Genomic DNA, 23,037 nt, shown 5'->3' with positions numbered 1-23,037 from the left:
ATTTTTTTGGCTTTTTTTTTTTTGCTACTACAAAAAATGCTGCAGTACACAGTCTCATAAACATTTTCACTTCTACTGGTGCTTTTATTTCTGAAGACTGACTTTCCAAATATGGGACTTCTGGGTCAAAGCTTATGGACTTGAAACATTTTAATAGTACCGATGATCCAGTTTCCCACCTGGCAGTGCCTGGAGTTCCCAGACATGAGGTGCCATCCATGCTTTATATGTTGCCTACTTACATTTCTGTTGGAAAAAATACCCCTCTCATGAAAAGACGTAAAAAATAAACTCCATGCTGTGTAGCTAGACGGAGACTTGCACACGATCAAGATGAAAAACAGGCCTCCGGCTCCACCTTCTCACTGAAGTGATGCTGTTTGTCCTCCCCACTCATCTGCACGCCTCGTCTGGATTATAGCCCGGGACAGCATGCAGACAGAGAGGCAGATGCCGAGCTCACTGACTCAGTGAGCACAGCTGGGGTAGGTCATTAAACAGACCCACTCCTGCCAAACAGCCCTCAGTGCTGGAACACTAAGAATTCCTCACTTCACTGTATTGAGAAAGAAATTTTTTTTCAAGAGACATGTATAGTAGAATAGTTACACATGATCTGAGTGCCAATTATTAAAGAGTAGCTAACAATATTAAAAATAAAGGCCATGAGGGTATTATGCATAGTGAAATAAGTCAGAGGGAGAAGGTCAAATACCGTATGATTTCCTTCATTAAGTAGTAGATAATAACAACAATAAACAAACACATAGAGACAGAGATTGGATTGGTGGTTACCAAAGGGGAAAGGGGAAGGGAGGAGGGTGAAAAGGATAATTTGGCACATATGTGTGGTGATGGGTTGTAATTAGTATTTGGGTGGTGAGCATGATGTAATCTATGCAGAAATAGAAGTATAATGAGGTACACCTGAAATTTATACAATGTTATAAACCAATATTATTGCAATAAACAAAAAATTTTAAAAAATAAAAAATAAAGACCAAAAAAGAGAAAGAGTGGATAGCTAGGACACTTTGAATACTTTGTATTTAAGTTGTATCTATGCTACTTCAATTTAAATCCTTCAGGTTTAAAAAAAAAAAAGATGACTGGACCCTGTAATGCGACAGGTGAGATCTGCTGCACCGTGTGCGGCATTTGGGGCAGGGTTCCCTGTGGCCAGTCCTCCAACAACAAGCACATTTGGAAGTGCCCAGCCCTTCAAGGGCACTGTTTGGCCTCTTTTCTCCTTTCCCTGCCTCCCTTATTTGTGCCCTCACTCCGGGAATGTGGGAGAGTATAGGTGGTATACTGGCCCAGAATTGAATATGAGTTGGGAAACAATGGAAGTCGTTCCATGCTCAAGATTTTCTTCCGCCTCCACACCCACCCAAAGAAATCAACTAAAAATGTGTACTAATAACCAGCAGATTATAGGCACGAAAAGCAGCTGTTAAAGCAGAATGCCACTTGAAAGATAGAACACAGTGAACTACAATGATCAGCCTTAATCCTTTTCTTAAATTTTTGGTCCTTTTCCTAGCAGAAAACAGACCCTGAGAGAATGGGATATTACAACAAGATTGGAGGGAGGGAGGATGGTCAAGTTCCTGAACAATCAAGTCTCTGCAGCAGCTGGGGGAAGGAAGGTGGCTCCTTGGAGGTCAGTGGGTTCCAGTGAGGGCCAGGGAGGCAGAGCAGAGGCAATGGCAGGGGAGAGAGAGATGAACAGAAAGGAAGGATACACACAGAGGAAAGATACTGTGTTTCTGTGTTTGAATAAAATGTATGCTAAGATTACATGGGGTCTTCAGATTCTTTTGTTTTAGCTAGCATTACTCAGAATAGATGAACCATTTGGGAGTTCAGATTCAGGTAATACTTGCAATAATGGGCTTTAATACAAGTGTACCTACCCCTTTTTATCCATTGGCACTGCTGTTTCCTAAAGACCAGATGTGTATTATTTAAGTTGGAAGAACTATTAGAATATGTAAAATGCAGTTGTTGGAAAGATGGTCATGGAGCTCTCCCCTCCCTCACCCCCTACACTTGTGTGTCATGCTGTAACGTGCTTCCCTTCTGCTCACACCTGCAGTTCCTCACCTTGCTCTACTTTTTCCTTTTTTCAATAGTATATCTCACCTTCTAATATACCACATGAATTACTTATCTATTATGTTTATTGTTTATTGTCTCCATCTGCCTGCTGGAATGTAAGTGCCATGAGGGCAGAGTTCTCTGCTTTCTTCGCTGAAGTATTCCCAGCGCCTAGAATAGTGTTTGATGTGTAGCAGGCACCCAATCAATAGTGAATGAACAAAAGTGAAAAGCAAATTACAAAGAAATGGATATGAAATTATCCTGTTTCTTGTTTTTCAAAATACCTACATAATAATACATGTAATATAGGGGGAAAAATCTGTAGACAGATATACCAAATTTTAAATAATAATTATTACTGGAGGGATGGGATTAGAAGAGATTTCTATTACATGTTTCTTAGTGTTTCCCATTTTTACAATAAATATTACTTTTGAAGTAAAAAATGTTATAACAAAATAAGGAATTAAAGAATTTGGTTAGACCTGAAAGAAGGAGCTTTGTTTGTTTATTTGTTTTGTGGGGATATAGGTTACAGTGGAAGAAAGTTATATTATTACAAGAGCCTTTTCTTTAAGTTTGGTATTGTTTTGATAATCTTGCATTGGTTTTTTAAACTTAGACAAGGCTTACCTGACTTGTGAGTTGATAGACAGGTTTCCATAGAGGGGTCATCTAATTTTTTTTTCTCAGTAGCCTAATAATAATTATTTACCTAGTATGCCATCTGGGGGCTCTTCTTAGGTGGTAGATAATAAACTTAAAGTAGGATTGTACTTTACCATTGTATCTCCCCACCTAGCACTGTTACTGGCACATAGTAGACATACTATGTGAGCAAGGGGCTAGTGAGTGAGTGATGCCTTTGGTGGGATATATGATTGTGGGGCCTGAGAGCTGGGTGGAAGGGAAGGGGAAGTATCAGGGAGCTAAAAGTCCTTCTTATCCTTAAAAGGATCCTGAAAAGAGCTGGTCAGCAAAAGGTGCTTACTGAACTGTAGCTATAACAGGCAGAACGTGAATGCTGTTCATCATGGGAGCTGTGAAGTGCGTTGTTTTACAGGGAGTATCTCCCTACAGGCAAGATCCATAGAACAGGTGCAGAATTACTGCATATACTCATTCTGCCTCTTGTTGACTAAAGGCAAAGGCAGCCTCACGAGATCCTGTGTGCTGTAGAGAGTATTCATTATACAGCATTTTATTTTATTTTTACTAATCTATTTATTTTTAGATTTCTCATCTTTTAAAAACTTTATGGTCATTTTTCCAAACTACTGAAAAGAGCATTTACACTAAAGAAAAAAAAGACTTAGCACCGGCCCGGTGGCGCAGTGGTTAAGTTCGTGCCTTCCGCTTCGGTGGCCCAGGGTTCACCAGTTCGGATCCTGGGCGCGGACCTACTCACCGCTCATCAAACCGTGCTGAGCCAGTGTCCCACATAGAAGAACTAGAAGGACCTACAATTAGGATATACAACTATGTACTGGGGGCTTTGGGGAGAAAAAAGAAAAAAAAAGACATTTCTTTCATTCAAAATTTTGGTAGTTATGCTTTTGTTTAAAATACTTTCTCTAAGCATATACTGTCTATTTTAAATGAATCAATTAAGATGGAAAAGTGCCGAGTCGTATATCCTTGCCCCAAAATTAAATATTTGAAGGGAGATATCTTATTTTATTTCCATTTTTCTGTTTTTCATTTCCATGTTGCTGAAGTGTAGTTAAACTACTAAATTCAAGGCTCTGCTGAGCACCCATCCTGTGCCGGGCACGATATGCATAGGATGAGGGCCCTTAATGAGCCCGGTGCATAAGTTTTCCAGTCCAGGCACAGGAGAGTGGGGGAGAAGAGGTCTTCCTTACTGGGGGATCTGGGAGGCTTCACATTAGGGGGAAGATTGGCTCCTTGTTTCAACTGCCCCTCATTTTCAGGCGGGTACTTATGAAATGATTGCATTCCCATGAAAGATAGCTTCTACATAATTCAAGATTGTCCTGGATCTCTGTCATCAGAGAGGAAGAAAAGCCGTATGAATTATTTACAGATCACCAAGTTATTTCCTTTCATGAGCTCCGACTTTGTTTTTGTCTCTGCAAACTGAGATTTTGTTTATCCGTGAATAGTTTTCCCTGGGGCATGAAAAATATGGCTCTTTAATTATGAATGAGGTTTTTTGTTTGAGTCCGTGTTAACTAAAACACACAAAACAAACTGTGTTTTTCATTAGATCCCTTTCAGCTCCCCACAAAAACAGAACCAACAAAAGAACGAGCAGTTCAACCAGCGCCCACCAGGAAGCCCACTGTGATTCGAATTCCAGCCAAACCAGGAAAATGTAAGCACTTCTCTGCCTTCTTTATTTGCTTCTCCGAGAGCCTGGGGGAAATATATGCTAATTTATCAATGACTGCTTTTGAAATTATGTGTAATTGGCCATTTGTTATTATTCATAGTCAAGGACATTTAAAACCAAGTTGTTTTTTCACAATTCTTTAGACAATTACTACAGTAAATTTGGATTTCAATTGTCTTTAGGCAGAGAGAATAGAGGGAGACTGAAGCTCAGAACAATTGTAGTATCCTGTGTTAGTTCCTCTAGCAAAGATGGTAGGAAAATAATTGAAACTAATAGCAGATCAAGTTGTATAGGTCTGTCAGGAATATATTATTTCAATCAGCATAATCTACATATCGCTATGTGTGAATTGTGTAAGGAGCAGTAACCAAAAGTTATAGAAATATATAACAATGTATAAAAATATTTTTTAAATTAGTGTAACACTACATTTTTATGTACTTCTTGACTTGATTTTTTTAATGGAACAATAAATGAAATTTTGTAAGCTTTAATACGTTCTGCAAAGAAATCTGATATTTATTGTAAGAAAGAAGCCAAGAGGGCCAGAACTATTTATTTTAGACCCCAGACATACTTTTATTAAAAAGTATGTGTAAAAGCCTGTGTGTATGTGCCTGCGCATGCACATACGATGGGCTCCGAAGCAGTTCCTGGCATTGCTTGGAGTCATCACACAGCTTTCTTCGTGAGCCTCTGCTTTCATTTCATTCAGTGCCTTTCCATGGCCCAGAGGCATCCTTGCTTTTGTCTAACAAGAGATTCCGCCGTTCCATTCCTCCTAACAGCAGAGCAAGTGTCCCAGTCCTTCACCTGTAGCATCCCAGGGTTGTATTGCAGGCATACCCTGGAATGCCATGGAACTCCTTTAGGTTAGGGGTTTGGTTTCTCTACAAAATACTACCCAGAAGGATCATATTGGTTTTAGTTTCTTGATGGTTTTGTTGTTAACTGATGGCCCTAAGCCAAGTAACAAGAAGATTGAACTGAGTTGCTATAAAGAATGAGAAGGAGAAAAAATCAAGGGTACCAAATTCTGGTGGGTTCTAGCTTCTTAGGAGGTTATACGGTTGTATTTTGACATCATTATATAGCCGACAAATCAGTAAAATGGTAGCGCATTGGGTTGTTTGCCTGCTTGCTGTTGCCCTGTTAAATGTATTCTGGATTTTAACAGGCATGGTAAGATATAATGATAATAAATATTGCCTGAAGCTCATGTGGGTTTTAAGTAATACAACTTTTATATTTAAATTTGTTCTTCTGTTGTGTCAGGGTCCCCAAGACCCTCAGGTTTGGTGATTTGCTGGGAGGACTCACAAGACTTAGCATATAGTTGTGTTCACGGCTGTGATTTATTACAGCAAAAATATACAAAGAAAAATCAGCAAAGGGAAAAGGTGCATAGGGCGAAGTCTGGAGGAAATCTGGCACAAGCTTCTAGGAGTCCTTTCCCAGTAGGGTCACACAGGGAGGACTTAACTTCCCCAGGAACCAGTTGTGACAACATGTGTGAAATGTTGTCAACCAGGGAAGCTCATTAGAGACTCAACCTGCAGGCTTTTTATTGGGGACTGGTCACATAGGCACCTCTAGGAACTTTGGCACGTGCCAAAATTCCAGATACCCAGAAGGAAAGCAGGTGTTCAGCATAAGCCATATTCTTTTGTTTTATGCCAGCAAGGACCAGCCTTGTAAGCAGGGCTTTCTAAGGATAAGCAGTCTCAGACCTGCTATATCTACTCTTTTCTGCACACTTATAAATTGTATTAATAGTCCTGAAATCTAAACAGGATATATTGAGGAAGCACCTTTATTTATTATCCTGACAAAGCTTCAGGAACTATTAGAAAGTTGAATTCTATATATACTACTACATGTGAGAGAAATGAAGTGCCCGTTTCTAGAAAGTTATTTCTATTTATATAAAAAACCCGTTCCCCAGAATTTTATTATTACAATTATTAAGCAATGCATATATGCTGTAGAGAAAAAAAAGTAAGACTGTTGGTGTCTGAAGAACTTGGAATGGACAAAGGAAGAAAGGCACAGCTTTGTGGTATGAAACTCTTTGCTTTTCTTTGAACCTGTCAGCTCCTTCACCTCGGGACTTGTTTCTTCTCACTAGGATGTCCTTTCTAAGATATCTGCATAGCTCCCTCCTTCACCATTCCTTCAAATCTTTGCTCAAATGCCACTTTTCTCATTGAGACCGCCACTGACCACATTATTTGAAATTGGAAATCTCCACCTCCCACACACACCCACACCAGATAATCCCTATGTCCCTTCCTGCCAGTAAACTACCTCCTCTCTACTTTCATATTATTATTACTTTGTAGCCGTAATTGTTTGTCATGACAGTATTATATCCTAAATGTTTCATGTTTCCTTGTAAGAATAAGGAAACTGTAGCACAGAGAAAGTCTTCAGGATGGGGGCTGAGTTGGAATGTTCCTGCATGTGTCTTAATTCCCAGAGCAGCCCTGCCTCACTAAGAATGCTTGCCTGTCTGTAAATCATTGTTTTCCTAGTAGCTGGCCTGGGTATTTTCCTCCTTTTGAGAGTGGTTTCCTGTCTGTGGATAAAACAGGAACCTGAGAAATTATCCTCTTGTTATAAGTTTTTCCTGTGAAATGGAAGCAGAGAGTGTTCATTTGAAAGAATGAGAAAAATTCCCATCTCCTTTAAATGCCTAAACCAGTGTGTAAAAGGTGGCTTTAGCCTCTTTTAGTATGCTACAGTCATCCTCTCTCCAAGTGTTCTTGCACACAGATTTTAATTAGCTGACACTAATTAAATCTAGTCATCTATGGGGATTTTTTTGTTTTTTTTAAAATAAGTTGGGGGTGCACTATTACTGAGTTAAGGATACAAAGATATTGTTTGTTAAATTGAGGGCAATTAAGCCCATTAATCTGGAGCTAATGAATTAGAAAACACATTTAATTATTTGGATGGGGGAAGGTTGGAGACACTACCTGTTAAGCAGCAGCATGCCTTACTAATTACAATGCCTTATTATTATTACAATGAGCCCAGGCTTTTGGGTTCAAAACCTTGGATCTGACAATTACTAGCATTAAGACCTTGGATAATTCATTTATTTTCTTCTCAGCTTTATCTATTAAAGGAGTAGGATATTTCTTCTCAGTTTCTTCATCTGTAAAATGGGTAGGATATTATCTAGCACCGTAGTGCTGTCCAATAGGACTTTCTGCAAAGATGGAAATGTTCAATGTGGTAATCACTAGCCACACGTGGCTATGGAGCACTTGAAATGTGGCTAGTGCAACTGAGGAACTGAAATTTTAATTTTGTTTAATTTTAATTAATTGCGATGTAAGTTTAGATTGCCATATGTGGCTACTAGCTAGCGGACTGTGCGGATCTGGCACATAGATAGATGTTGATTGGAGAAATGTATATAAATAAAGTGCCTGGCACATAGAAGGTTCTCAAAAATGCTGGCTGCTGTTGTAATTATTTAGTATTACTTTTACTCTCTATAAAACATTCAGTAAAATTAACTGATGTCTACTAACCCATCAGTGGGAACTCTTTCTCATTTGCTTAGCTGTCCATTTTTTGTGTGGATCTTTTATGATAGCCATTTTCCTAAGGAACCAAGCTGCAATCATTTCATCCTTTGGAATCCCCAAAGACCAGAAATTATTGATGAATTACTGCTATTTTTCTAGGTTTACATGAGGATCCACAAAGCCCACCTCCTCTCCCTACTGAAAAACCTATTGGAAACACTCACAGTACAGTATCTGGAAAACTCAGTAATGTGGACAGAACTAGAAACTTGGTAAGTGGTTATTATAGACTGTCTTAGGTCGAAGACCAAGCTATGCACTAATTTTAAATACTCATCTTCATTATTTTACTGTTGGTCAGATCAAAAAATACTTTTATTACAAACCAATTTCTAAGACCCATATACTTATTTAATGTGATATTCAATATTTTAAAAATCCCTATAGAACAAAAGAATTTGGCCAATCCGTTATACTTCATCATAAAGTAATTTGTCCTATACTGATATAATAGCATTGTCTTTTAAACGGCACTAATAATGAGGAAGTTATTAAAATCTCTAAAAACCTTTAATATTTGTCAAAATAGATTTGGTTCAGTTGTCAGTTTTTATTTAAAATACCCAATTAGTGATGCAATTTTAAGATAATTACTATAAGAATTTGTTCATCTGAAATTTAGGGAAAAAATTTTTTTTTAGTTTAAAAGATAGTGCTTTACCATGTACTTGTTAACAGATGGTGGTCAAAGAGTTTTAAATATATATGTATTAAATATATATATATATTTAATTTCAATCTCAATACCATCCTTTTTGAAATTCCCATATGATAGAGTATCTTTAAGGTTTGTTTCAAAAGAAATCAATTCTTAAAGTCTTTGAACCAAATTTTCAGTTTAAATTTCATAATAGTTTTACATTGTGCATTAACTATGCTTTTTATACATGCAAACTCATCTAATCATCTAGTGAAGAGAAATTTCTTTGAAGGAGACATTAACTTGAATTAGCCAATATCAAGTTAATGAGATTTTCCTGTAAGCTGAATTAAAATTTAGTGATCACTTACATTTTCAAAGTACTTGGTAATAAATGTTTTATTAAAACTGGGCCAAGAAAGCCCAAAAGAAGATGATAGGGCCCCTACCATATGTTGTTGAATAGGAAAATCCCAAATTTCCAAGGAGGAAAAGTTACTTGAGAAGGTTACTGGCTTCTACTCTAAGGGGTTGTAAAAGAGAGTGAGAGGATGATGAGTAGGCGTCCATATCATTCATTAAGTCATGTAATGGGCTTTGTAAACCATAAAGCTCTATTAACATGTTAGGTATTATTACATTTGGTATTAAGCAGTCCACAAAGCAACTCCTACATTTTAGAAAAACAAGAAAAGGAAGTTAGAATAAACTAAACTATTTGGAGAGGTATTATATTCATAATTGTTTGTACCTCACACGAACAGCATGAGAAAAATCCTTTCCTGCACTGTTTACAAACGGGGAGGGGGGGTCAAAGCCTTCTGTGCTGTACTGTAAAAAATACACACCATAATAGACACACTGGGCCTGAAGGAAGAAGAGATGAGAAACAGACCACAAGTTAAATGATTTGGCTGAAGTCACACATACAGATTTCCAAGGCCAGAAAGTCAAATCTACGCCTGAGAAATTCCTTTTGTTTGAGAATTACAATTACTGAATGAATTTTAGACCAGAGGCATAAAGGCTTCAGGTGTGGGCGAGGATCTCTAGAAAGAATATTTCACCAGGGTAATGACCCATGAGGATAGGCATGGTCTTTGCCAACTGTGTCTTCTGATGAGGCACAGGACAAAAACCCTCTACTATTTCTCCTGCCTTGAGTGCTGGGGAACTTTCCATCTCAGGACAAGATGGCCGTAGTTGTGAAATCTCATTTTCTTTGCTTAAACGATGAAGAATATCAGGAGCCACTGGAGCCATTCTGTCAGCAGGAGTAGACACTTTTGTGTGCCCTGTTGCCCACCATGGGAACCCAGGAATCCCAAAGCCAGGCAAGGAGGCTGCCAGGCAGTGCAGGAGGAGAGTTGGGAGACACTGCCCAGTATGTAAGAGGAATCAAAGCTATAGCACAGAAGCTGGGTAATGAATTCAGGATATAAGAAGGTGGTACCAGTTCTTGGAGAAAGAAGAGAAAAAACATCTGTAGAGGCTGCTCAGACAAGAATGTGGTCTTGGAAGAAATATCTGTCTTGTGAAAATACAGCAAAAAACTGAGGAATTATTTTGAAATTAGAATATAAGAAACCATTCCAAAGCAGATGAACAAAAAGATGGCATCTGCAGGGACAGTACAAGCAGAAAAACCAGCTTCACCAGGAACTAAAATCTTATCCAAACACTTCAAAAGCCAAAGTTCAGGGATGTCAGAGCTAGAGAAAAACTACAAAAAGGAGATGCAGAGAGGCTCCAGTTATGTGTGGAATATTGAAGAGGAGGAAATCCCTAATCAATGGTCTTCCAAAGACTGTCGGCAGAGCCTGTGCACAAACCTGAACTTGAACAAACACTAAGACAGTTGCTTCTGCAGGAACCAATCCCCTGTTCTCAATATTTGAAGTGTGTCAGATACAGCAGTGCCTTCCAGAATGTGCCTAACATTCCTGACAGATTTGAGTATACTGCCTTTCTTTTTCTGATTTAAAATTTTCTCATTGTAGAAAATTGAGAAATTAAAAAGATATTTAAGATTCCTCATAAGAATAACACCACCCAGAGAAAACTACAGCTAATATTTGGTACAAGATTAGGATTATATGCTATGTATCTATTAAAGTACGTCATCTAGGCCAACAGACACATGAAAAGATGTTCAAAATCACTAACTATCAGGGAAATGCAAATCAAAACTACAATGAGATATCACCTCACGCCCGTCAGAATGGCTATAATTAACAAGACAGGAAACAACATGTGTTGGAGAGGATGTGGAGAGAAGGGAACTCTCATACGCTGCTGGTGGGAGTGCAAACTGGTGCAGCCACTATGGAAAACAGTATGGAGATTCCTCAAAAAATCAAGGATAGAACTACCATATGATCCAGCTATTCCACTGCTGGGTATTTATCCAAAGAACTTGAAAACACCAAAGCATAAAGATACATGCACCCTTGTGTTCATTGCAGCATTATTCACAATAGCCAAGACTTGGAGGCAACCTAAGTGCCCATCAAGGGATGAATGGATAAAGAAGATGTGGTATATATACACAATGGAATACTACTCAGCCATAAGAAACGATGAAATCCAGGCATTTGTGACAACATGGATGGACATTGAGGGTATTATGCAAAGTGAAATAAGTCAGAAGGAGAAGGTCAAATACCATATGATTTCCTTCATTAAGTAGTAGATAATAACAACAATAAACAAACACATAGAGACAGAGATTGGATTGGTGGTTACCAGAGGGGAAGGGGGGAGGGAGGAGGGTGAAAGGGATAATTCGGTACATGTGTGTGGTGATGGGTTGTAATTAGCATTTGGGTGGTGAACATGATGTAATCTATGCAGAAATAGAAGTATAATGATGTACACCTGAAATTTTTACAATGTTATGAACCAATGTTACTGCAATAAACAAAAAATTTAAAAAAAAAAAAAGTATGTCATCTATTATTTTCCATGTCAAATTTATACATCTATATTTTTAAAATTGCCCTTAATTATTAAGGTATCTAACAACTATCATTTTGAGAAAAGCAGTAAAAGTTCCCACCTAGAGTGTTTTTCTGTTTGTTTGTTTTAATTTTAGAGGTGGCCAAAGAAATAATTGAGTTTTTCAAGTATCATAGCAGTATTTGTCAGGGGGAAATATAGGCAGCAGCATTATTTATAAGGCATGGATTATAGTCTGGAATATTGCAGGGTTTATGAGCTGGTGACTTGCCTCACTACATTAACTGAACTCATTAGTGAAACCAAGTTTTAAGGGCAAGCTTAATTTGTTTTTAAAAATGGGATTTTTAAAACATTGAAACATATTTAAATGATCACAGTTATTGGCAATCAATCATCTGGTATTTAAGGAAAAGTTGTAAACATTCAGTTTGAATTAAAAACCATGGAAGTGAGTTTTAAGTCATTTATAAGATGAGGAGGGAAACAGTCTGAATTAGCCCAGAGATTCCCAAGCTATAGTTAAACTTTCTTTACAAAAAAAAAGGCAGTGTAATTTTAAAGGGCTAGCATTTTTTCCTTTTATGAGGTCTTGGAGAAATAGTATTTCCTGGATGTCAGTGTTGGCAGCTTAGAAAGTAGAATGGTGAGAAAAAGAGACACAATCAGAATTAAAAGAATTTGATGAGAACTTTTCCTTAAAAAAACAGAAGTTTTGGCTTTGAGATCCTTTAACTTCTCACTCAACAGAGAATCTGAAAATATTTTCCATGTATTATACTTATTTCCCAATCCTTGGCCTATAACATGTTCGGAAAACCTATTTAAAAGGCACAGTTTGAATCTCTTCCCCTAGAGAAATCTTCCTATTGGTCTCCACACTTCCAATTTCTCTCATCTACTGTTAGGCTAAAACATTCCAACTCTGCCAATCTTTTGTTTTTCATATTATCCCCCTTTACTCTTTCCTACAAAACTCTTCTCAGCACATCTAACCCCTTTTCTGTAGTGGTACAAGCTCTCTGCTTTCTTGGGCCTCTTCTAATCCTCTTCACATGCCTTCTTTTTAGGCCATCCCTTAAGCTTCTTTTATGTTCCCACCTCCTTCTGGTTCAAAACCCACTGCACAATGTATAAACCATCCAGTGATGAGAGATCTGCCCCTTCTAAGCAAAACAAACTAATCACCACCTCGCTTATTATATGTTTAAACTTAGCAGCAGCGCATATCTTACATGTTGTTGTAGGATAAGTAAAGGCCATGTATCTTTTTAATTCCCTACCTTGCCTGCTTAAATTGCTACTGTGTAACCTATCATGATTTAAACATAATCCTTAATACCTCATGAATCTGCTGGGTGTATAACCATGCAGTGAAATTGGTTGGGCTGTGGTCCACAACAGCAGACCCCCTGGTCTCCTCCTCTCTGTTTTCACTTGTTTTAGGACATGGACAGTTTAGGTAGGAACAAGTAATGAGTTAATATTGCTTAATACTAAAAACTCTTAAGCTGCTTTCTGTAACTCAGCTACATTTCCACTTATAGATCCAGCCAAAAAGTTGTCCATAATTCCTCTTGACAACCTCTTGTTTCAGATTAACCTTAACTAAAAAGCATTCTCTGATACTTGCAGGAATCTGACCACACTGGTCAAACAGGAGGTTCTGTGCGAGGACCCCCAAGGTTGCCACCAAGGTAAGTAAGTGGGAAAACTTTTAAAAAGTAAGTTAGAGAAAAACTAATGACTCAGAGACTGGACTCTATTTTCTGTCACCAAAACTGAGTGTTGTTGGCCTTAGATCTTCTTTTAGAAATACATTAAACTCAGAAATTCATCCAGGCTGCCAGCCTACTGTCTGCTTCTGACAGAAGGTTGTAGGAATCTCTGCTGCTTTCTTTTAACACAATCCAAAAACTCACAGAGCACAAATATAGATCTCTATTACTTTTCCTCAGACAAATGAACAAGACTCCTTTTTCAACCTAAAACAACTCCACTTCTGGCATGAATACACACACTCGCTCTCTCTTTCTCTCTTTCTCTCTCTGTCTTTCCCCGTTATGAGAAACCAGCCTGGTTTTTGGCATTTCCAAAGGGAGACAGGCTTTGTAAGCTCAGAGGTGACCTGCCCTTCTGAGTTCCAGGGGTTTTTGAACAAAAAGCTGTGATGCTATCAAAAGACGTTACTAGGTTGGAAATTATTTTTATCATAGGGATTAAGGAAAGGCTTTCAGATTTTTTTTTTTGTAAAGAATGCACTCTCTCTCTTTTTTTTTTTTGAGGAAAATTGGCCCTGAGCTAACATCTGTTGCCAATCTTCTCCCCTTTTCCCTTTTTTCTCCCCAAAGCCCCAGTAGATAGTTGTATATCATAGTTGTACATCCTTCTAGTTGCTCTATGTGGGATGCCGCCTCAGCATGGCTTGATGAGTGGTGAGTGGGTCCGTGCCCAGGATCCAAACCAGCAAACCCCGGGCCGCTGAAGCAGAGTGCGAGAACTTAACCGCTACACCACCAGGCCGGCCCCAAGGCTTTCAGATTAATAGTTGTCCTATCCCATTTTCAGAACTTGCTTTCTTTATATTAACATAAATTAGAGTTTTAATAATAATTCCTATAACATGAATATCAGGAGAGTTTGATGTTCCTTTTCTAATCATGTATAAGCCCCCATCACGTATACCTGATGTCTTATTATAATTTTTTCATCTCAGACTTTGGTAGAAAGTGCTTAGTTTTCTGAAACAGTCATGCTGTGTTTAAGAGCAAATGGGGCCTTAGAGAGCTCATGATAGTAAATGCTTGAATCTCTAGTGCAAGATAAGAGGAAGCTGGAACATCATGGCATTTCCTCTAATAATATAATGTTTAATGCAGCAGTCATTTGTTCAAAAAGAGCATACCCTGCATGTTTCAGTAAATTGTATTACACTAGCAGAAAGCTCTGTGTGTGTGTATGTGTGTGTGTGTGTGTGTGTGTGTGTGTGTGAGAAAGGACAAAACAGATCCTAATATTGATCAAACATTGACTCACAGCTACCACATTGACTTTCAGACCTGCAAATGGAAAAGTCGTACCAGCTCGACAGCCTCCTCCCAAAGGAGCCCCTGAGAGACCACCTCCCCCCAAACTTTCTGCAACCAGAACATTAAATAAAAAACTACCTTTTAATCGGTCTTCTTCTGACATGGATCTTCAGAAAAAACAAAGTAACTTGGCATCTGGACTCTCAAAAGCCAAGAGTCAAGTCTTTAAAAATCAAGATCCGGTGCTGCCCCCTCGCCCCAAACCAGGACACCCTCTCTACAGGAAATACATGGTAAATTTAGCTTTTAAAAATGTTTGTTGTCAAGAGGTTTGTCCTAAAGTATATATAAGATCCATTATTCCTTAGAAAAAGGCGATAAGACAAATGTGGAATTACCCCTTCACACTAGGAGTGCTTTAGATAAGTAGGTGATAATAAAACCTAGGTCTTTAAAGTAGGGTTTCATTATTAGGAGAAATATAGGAAAAGGAAGCAGGACAGACAGGATTGTGACTTGCTGTCTGGCTTGACCAAACAGAAACTCTGAAAAACCTGACCCAGTAGATCTACTGATGGGAGTAACTCTGACAGATATTATAGTTTATATCTTAATATAGTTTATATTTTATAGCTACCTTGCCCACAGAAGGTATGAAGTAGAAAGTTCTTATTAAGATGGATGGTTTTTCCCTCATTTTTCCCCTTTGTAAAACTAAAGAAATTTTCATCGATAATTGGGATATTAATTTTGTTCTCTTTGAATGTTTTTGTCATCGTATGACCTTAAACCTTTGTCTCCATTTCCCACATTTGAAAACAGAGTTGATCTGCTCTCTCTACTTTGGTCAGGTTAACATGATAAAATCTAGAACAAATAAAAATGATAAGGAGAGCAGGACTGTTTGCAGTTTTAAAACAGTTGTATAACAGTAGCTCTTAATATGAACAGTAATTAATAATTTTATATCATTCTACATTTCCATCACTGAGCCAGAAATTTTCACTTTAAGCCATTTAGGATTTTTTAAGATATCTCTCCTAAGAGAAGGGTGTAAACAGATAAGGAGGAGGTAGTATATTCATGTATATACATATTCATTTAAACTGATGAAATTTTAATTGCTAAAACCCAATTTTTTGGGATATGTTACTTAAAAATAGTAAATAAATAAATACAATAGCTGATGTGTTGAGTACTTATTATGATCCAGGCATTGTTCAAAGCACTTTATATATATTAAATAACTCATTTATTCCTCACACCAACCCTGTAAGGTTGATATTATCTCTATTATACAAATGAGGAAGATAAGACACAGAGAGATTAAGTAACTGGTCCAGGGTCACAAAGCCAGTTAGAGTCAAGATTTGAACACAGATCAGCGGGCTCTGAGTCCATGCTCTTAACCATTAAGCCAAACTATGAAAATAGTGCTACTAGTTGTAAAGTCTCTACTTGCTTTGGCTGTTCCATGGTAAGAGCCTTATTCAGGGGAACCAGATTTTGCTTATGGTTCTAATCATAGCTGTATAATGTCAATAACGCATTTGAATAACTCAAAGAAATTAATAAAATCAAAATGATGGTATGTTAGAGTACTATGTTATAAAATAATTCCTTAAATCTCTCGTTTTTTCCATGGCTACCCTACCATTAAATTGCTAACCAGGAATCTGGGTACATTGGGAGCCCTGAGACTCTGACAGATGTTGGGAAGCAGCACCGCTCAACCCAGCCTTACAGGGCCACACCCTTGCACTCTGCATCTTTGATCCTGAGTGATCAGAGGGCCCAGGCAGCCTCCCTTTCCTTGTTGGAAGTGAGCTTGTGTGATCACATTTCCTGGGTATGCCTTTTATATTGTATGGGCCCTCTGACCTGCACTCATCAGCCAAAATTTACTAAGGCAGGGAACAGAGTCCCCTGGCCAGGCTGGGGTATGGATGTAAAAGCCATTCTAAGATCAGACAGAGCTGAGTTGATCAGGAAGGGACTGGGATCAGGCAGTGAAATGGGTTTGAGTAGATGCTTGGTGTCAGAGAGACTCTAGGAGAAGATGCAATTCAAGGCAAATGGAAGCAGTCAGACAAGCACTACAGAGGAGGCACCAGTGCCCTATCAGCCTTTAGAAGGCAGCCATCGAGAACCCTGAATTAAAGACGTGTCTGATGGGCTGTGAGGTCAGGTGCTGAGTATTTATCCCTCAGATGCTCAGGGGGCTTAGTGGACCTTCTATAGAATAGAACTTCCTGGTTGTGGTTCTTAAAGGGAACTTTAGGCCACATTCAGCCATTGTAGTCCTGTGGGCTCAACTACACACCCCTGAGGACTTTAGTATCCATGAGTGATGGCAGGTCCCACTCGATCCAGAGCTTGAGGAAGCCAAGTAGAGAATTTAACTGCTGGAGAAGTTGCACTTTAGGCACACATGCCAAATCCCCAAATGACCAGCAATTTATGAGGAGGTAATTTGATTGTGAATAATCCTTTTATTGGTTTACATTTAAGCTGTCTGTGCCTCATGGAATTGCCAATGAAGACATTGTCTCACACAATCCTGGAGAACTCTCTTGCAAGGTGAAGTAGAGCTCTTTCTTTACTGACTAATGCAAAAAATTGCTGGTCTCTGTTACCACTTTACACATTATTAAATGCTTTGGGCTCCAAAGATTAAAATGTGAAAAAAGTAATAATGTTTTATTAAATAATAATTGCTTCAGAGAGTGGTATTGTACCTTACAGCGTGGGGACGTACTTGTGATGCTGAAGCAGGCGGAAAATAATTACTTGGAATGCCAAAAGGGAGAAGATACTGGCAGAGTTCACCTGTCTCAGTTAAAGATTATCACCCCACTTGATGAACATCTTAGAAGCAGACCAAACGTAAGGAATTAATATTGTACAGCCCTCATATCACACACGGCAGCACATTTCATACGACTATTAATTATCTCTCATCCTCAGGTTTTTATTAGCACATTTATTTTAACCAGAGTAAAAATTACAATTGCGTTTTATTCCACTTTAAGAATAAATTACGTCTAAGAGACTTGTCACTGCCACACTAATCACTGTGATACACAGTGTGACTACCATGTGTTTTGCCTTCTTCATATTGTGCTGACTTATAGCAACCAGAGCTCTCAGTCATTAATTTTCAACTGTGAGAGCTGTTTATTTTTGAAATAAGGTAAACATGTTTACCAAAGTACCAGAGATTAGTTTCCTAGTTGAATGGATAATTATTTTAAAGGGGACCCTATAAATGCTAAGTCTGACATAAAAAAGCACTTCCCTTTAAGATTTAAGCTTAGTATAAACCTCATTTCTCTGATCATAGCTCATAAAATAATGAAATAAAATGTAATCCAACAACCTGAAGTCACAATTTAGGCCTAACAAATTTGTAGAGCCTGGGAGAATACAATGATTATCGAAGGTCGTTTATTTGGCAAGAAAAAGGCCATTGAACAATTTATAGAGGTATATTTTTAAAAGAGCTTCTTAAGTTATCCAGTTAAATTCTCACTATCTATTAGTTAATGTACTAAACATGAAATATAATACTCACCAAACATTTAACCCGAAGAAAGTATTTGGTTTACCATTCATCCTAGTTTTCATAATCTAGTCCAATTCTTTCTTTTTAGAAGGCTTTTTATCTTCTGAAGTTTGCTGAGAAACTAAACATTAGTATTTTGGAGAGCAGAGAAGATATATGTTAAGCTAATTGTAGCTGGGATACTGAGAATTCTAACTTTAGTCCACACAGGGCAAGTTCTTCCAATACTCATTTTCCTCTTGTTTTGATACAGCATTATCCATCTGTCACAGCTGTCCTTCCTCTGTCAGAACACACTGATGGGTAACAATGGGAGTTGTACTGCCAAAAAGCTTCCCCTGATGAAAAATAGAAGCTATTAATTAGTTAATTAATTATTCTAAATTAATTAGCTAATTATTAATTCAAAAAATTAGAAGATATTCTTTTATAACAATCCAAAGTTTTTTCCACTTTAGACGTTACCTTACTCATCTTGTACCATAGACTTGCAGAGAGTTGACCTCCGATGGCCAACTTCTGGTGATACTAAAATGAAGCCTCCTTTAGGCTTCTGGGTTCATGGCTAGCATTACATTTTTTAGACAAATAAAACTTACCTATTTGAAAGCCTGGTTTTAAGGTAAAGATTTCTAAAAATGTCTACCCATATCGTAGTAAACAGAAAATATTGGACGTTATCGGTTGAGGTTGAATCTGTCAGATCATGGGAGAAATGGGAGATTGTTACCTAGTGCATGGTTGTGAGCACAGATTTGGGTTTCAGGGAGTTGGTTTCAGTTCACCTTCCACCACCTTAGGGGGTTATTTAACCTCTCTAATGTTCATTTTTTTAATGTGTAAAATAGGTATGATAATTCCTCACAAAGTTGTTTTTAGAATTGATTTATCATGTGATTCTATTTATGTAAAAGTCTAGAATAAGTAAATCCAGAAAGTAGATTAGTGGTTGCCTAGGGCTGGGGGGAGGGTGAATGGGAAGTGACTGCTAATGGGTAGGGGCTTTCTTTTGGGAGTGATAAAAATGTTCTAAACTTAGATTGTGGTGATGGTTGCACAATTCTGTAAATATACTAAAACTGTGTATACTTTAAATGGGTGAGTTTTGTGGCAAGTGAATTATATCTCAAAGATGTTTATTAAATTAAATGAGCTAATTAATGCATATATGGTGTTTAATACAGTAGCGCATAGTGAGCGAACAGTGAATATTAGCTATTCTTATGACTCATTTTTATTAGCAATTATAGTCATGTTAGAAAGAGCTTTGAAATATATGAGATTTACCTACCAGACACCAACCCTAATGGTGTGGTCTAAGTTGTACTGACCCCTTGTGGCTAACCTTGTTTAGCCTGTTCCTCTTGCTCTTCATCTGCCAGGCCAGGTTGATGAGCAGCGTTGCCAGGATATCCATGCATTGAAGGCAGAGAAGGGAAACTAATTGGGAGATGCAAGTTACCGTCCAAGCTCTTCTCCCCTCTCGGGCTTGGTTATGTTTAGATCATTGGTCCATTTGGAGATTCATGTTTGTGTTTGGTGTGGGGTAGGCCTCTGACTACATTTTTTCCAAATGGATAGCCATCTAGCCTAACACTATTTATTGAATAGTCATTCCTTTTTCCACAGATGTAAATCAGAAAAAAATGAAAACCACACATATAATAAATTATGTAAATAATAATTTTTAAAAGCCCCTCTAAATAAATACTTAAAATATCTTACAATTCCTTTCCACAATCCCTGAAATTCCCATCATGCTCATTTATTTAGGGAAAGCACTGGGAAGCCTATAAGAAAATGTCAGTGTTACTTTGGTAAGCTAATATAGTAAGCTGCTATTAGCCATTACTGTCTTGACCTAAATTAGTATTTTATTTTACCTAACTTGAGAGAATGCAGCATGCCTCCACAGGCACATTTTGGTTGAAAGTGCAGGTGATATTCGGAAAAGATCTGAGCAAAGAGGCTGCTGGGTTGGAAATGGAGAAAGCGGGCCATTATCCACAGTACAGTGTGATCAACCTGGCGCATCATGGCCAGGAAGGGGTAGAGGAATAAAAGTGTGGGGATACCCCTAAGGGGACAAGAGTCATTGAAGGAGATAAAGAGACCAGAAAGGGCACAAAAATCTGCCTTCATTTATTTCACAAGTTTGCCAGTGTTGAAGAGTTTTTAAGTTGTAATTCCAAATAATACCCTTCAGTCAGATTTTATGATGCTCATGATGTGAATAAGGCTGTCTGTTCACATAAAGAAACTAAGATTAACAACTGCTTGTCAATAAGAAAAGGTCACTCGGGGCCGGCCTGGTGGCGCAGCAGTTAAGTACGCATGCCCCGCTTTGGCAGCCTGGGGTTCGCGGGTTCAGATCCCGGGCGCACAGCGACGCACCGCTCGTCAAGCCACGCTGTGGCGGCATCCCATATAAAGTAGAGGAAGATGGGCACGGGTGTTAGCCCAGGGCCAATCTTCCTCAGCAAAAAACGGAGGATTGGCATTGGATGTTAGCTCAGGGCTGATCTTCCTCACAAAAAAAAAAAAAGAAAGAAAAGGTCACTCTTCAACTTTATCCTCTCCTTCAGCCAATCAAGGCAGTTGGCTAGATGGATAGAGAATATTGAATTCTCTTTACTAATTTACTTAGAATTACTGTTGAATAAACCATTCAGATTAAATAGAAAATTCAAGCCAGGTGTTGGAGGTAGCGTCAGTTTTCAAATTAGAGAAAGCATTCAGTTAAGTGGTAATAAATGAAATGGATTTTACTTTTTGTGAATTATACTTTTGTGGAAGTCATTAGCTCTTTTCATTACAAAAAGCAAGAGCATAAATTGCAGGCCTTTCTTCTTTTCCTGTCTTAATGAAGACACAACTTTAAAGGCTCTGTTCTTAAGGTTTAGTCCTGATCACAGTTTAAGGAAAAAGCAACCCATGTTAGGTAAAGAGATCCATAACAACTATTTCAGGGTAGAATAGGTACTGGTTAAAAAAAAAGAAAAGTTAAGTAATTCCCTTTTGTTTTACTCTCTTGGTTAAAAAAAAAATGCTAGAAGACGTTATAATTGAGAGTTATTTCTCTCCTCCCTTGGCAAGGACACATGCCTTTTCAACTTGATAATGATTCCCCTGTTTGGCTCAACTCTGTGGTTTGCATCTTGTACTCATAATGTAGTTGTGTCAAGAGGACTCTAATGAGGAAAAAAAAATGGTCTCAGAGTAAATAATAAATCCAGCATCCATCCTGCATGCATCATTCACAGCCCTGTTTTCCCCCTAAGGATCCAAGCCATGCTCAGAAGCCTGTTGACAGTAATGCTCCTCATGCTGTCGTTCTTCATGATTTTCCAGCAGGTAAGGACATAAATAATAAGGTAGTAGAGCCTTAGGATCCAGGAGCAGGTGTCCTCCTTGGGTTAACCTCTCCAGGACATCCTTTTTCATTTTCTGTGCCAACAGAGTCCTGGACTGGAGAGGTCATCTTATCGTTCACCTCACCTTCAGGAAGAGTCGATTGTACCCAATCATTCCAGAAAGCTTAGCTGCATACTCATGCCTTTGAAACTCCCCATGAGAGAGAGAGAATTAGTTTCCCTTACAAATGAACAAATAGCAAATTACCTACCAGTTGCAGACTTTTTAACTCTTTCAAAACAGTGGATACCAATTAACAATTATAATAAAATTAATTCTAATTTAGTAAGGGAAGTTCTTTTCTCCTAAGAGTTGTAAAGCCTAAACACATAGCTCAGCTAGTACTTATGAGATGAAAATATAAATTTTTTGTAATCAATTTTTGCACACCTTTTATATCCAAAGAAAATCGCCCCCTAATTTATTTATAATCTCTTTTTATCCACTTGGTAGACTGATTTTTATTTCAGTATGAGTAAATTTACTTGCTAAAGAGCTGTAGCACTCCCTTAGTTAATATTTTGAGATTGAAATGATTTTTAAGCATGACTGAGAATAATAAGAATATTATACCATGTCTATAAAACTCTCTTATTGTTCAATATATATTCAGCAAAGAGTTCGTATTGGCACAGTAGGAATCATTGCCCAGCACAATATTTTGTTTTTTTTTAACCATTTCCTATCAGTTAATGCATGGTAAATACATCTAATTTGGTCTTAAAAGAAGAAGCTCATAACAACAATATCAAAAAAAAAGAATATATTTTTTAACTCAATTTGATTAGTGTAATTTGTTCACAGAATCAGTAGAACATACTCTCTCAGTGGGGAGAACTAAATGCTACTTTGTCAACTGCTGCTTTAATCAAATCTGCAACCAGGGTAATTCATCATTCATAATTATAATTTTATATTACAGAGCAGGTTGATGATTTGAACCTCGCTTCTGGAGAAATTGTTTATCTCCTGGAAAAAATAGATACAGATTGGTACAGAGGGAAATGTAGAAACCAGACTGGCATATTTCCTGCCAACTACGTCAAAGTAATTGTAAGTAGATTGTGCTTGTTTAAATTGGTCATATATTCAGTGGGTTCTGTGTAGCTTGTAGTTTGGAGAAAATAACTGGAAGGAAGCCTGGATTCTTGGGTTCTAGTTCTCTCTCTTCCATGGATTCAATTGGTGTTTGGAGAATTCCAAAAATAAAAGTTTGTTAAACTAAATAATGGTTAATTATTATATTATGGAGTATTAGAACTTAATGCCTGAAAGCTGTCTGAAATCCTAAAGTGAACAACTACTACAGGTTAACTGGTGAAGCCACTATTCTTAGAGGGTTGCTAAGCACTTAAGGATATATGTTA

General features: G+C 37.9%; 1 protein-coding gene across 4 annotated transcripts in view; it reads left to right on the top strand.

Annotated features, from left to right (window-relative positions):
• The window catches only part of SH3D19 (SH3 domain containing 19), a 162,974-nt gene that overhangs the window by 126,280 nt on the left and 13,657 nt on the right, over positions 1-23,037 (top strand). For 3 of the 4 annotated variants that reach the window (XM_058550186.1, XM_058550185.1, XM_058550188.1), the window contains 8 exons: positions 4,334-4,441; positions 8,164-8,276; positions 13,298-13,359; positions 14,720-14,984; positions 17,203-17,271; positions 17,437-17,577; positions 21,538-21,610; positions 22,593-22,723. In XM_058550186.1, the coding sequence (XP_058406169.1) occupies positions 4,334-4,441; positions 8,164-8,276; positions 13,298-13,359; positions 14,720-14,984; positions 17,203-17,271; positions 17,437-17,577; positions 21,538-21,610; positions 22,593-22,723 (962 nt within the window). The remainder of the gene's footprint in view (positions 1-4,333; positions 4,442-8,163; positions 8,277-13,297; positions 13,360-14,719; positions 14,985-17,202; positions 17,272-17,436; positions 17,578-21,537; positions 21,611-22,592; positions 22,724-23,037) is intronic. The other variant, XM_058550187.1, reaches the window with a different exon arrangement.

This window comes from Diceros bicornis, chromosome 11 (assembly GCF_020826845.1).
Source record: "Diceros bicornis minor isolate mBicDic1 chromosome 11, mDicBic1.mat.cur, whole genome shotgun sequence".
NCBI classification, from domain to species: domain Eukaryota; kingdom Metazoa; phylum Chordata; class Mammalia; order Perissodactyla; family Rhinocerotidae; genus Diceros; species Diceros bicornis.
This window is presented reverse-complemented; position numbering and strand designations above follow the sequence as displayed.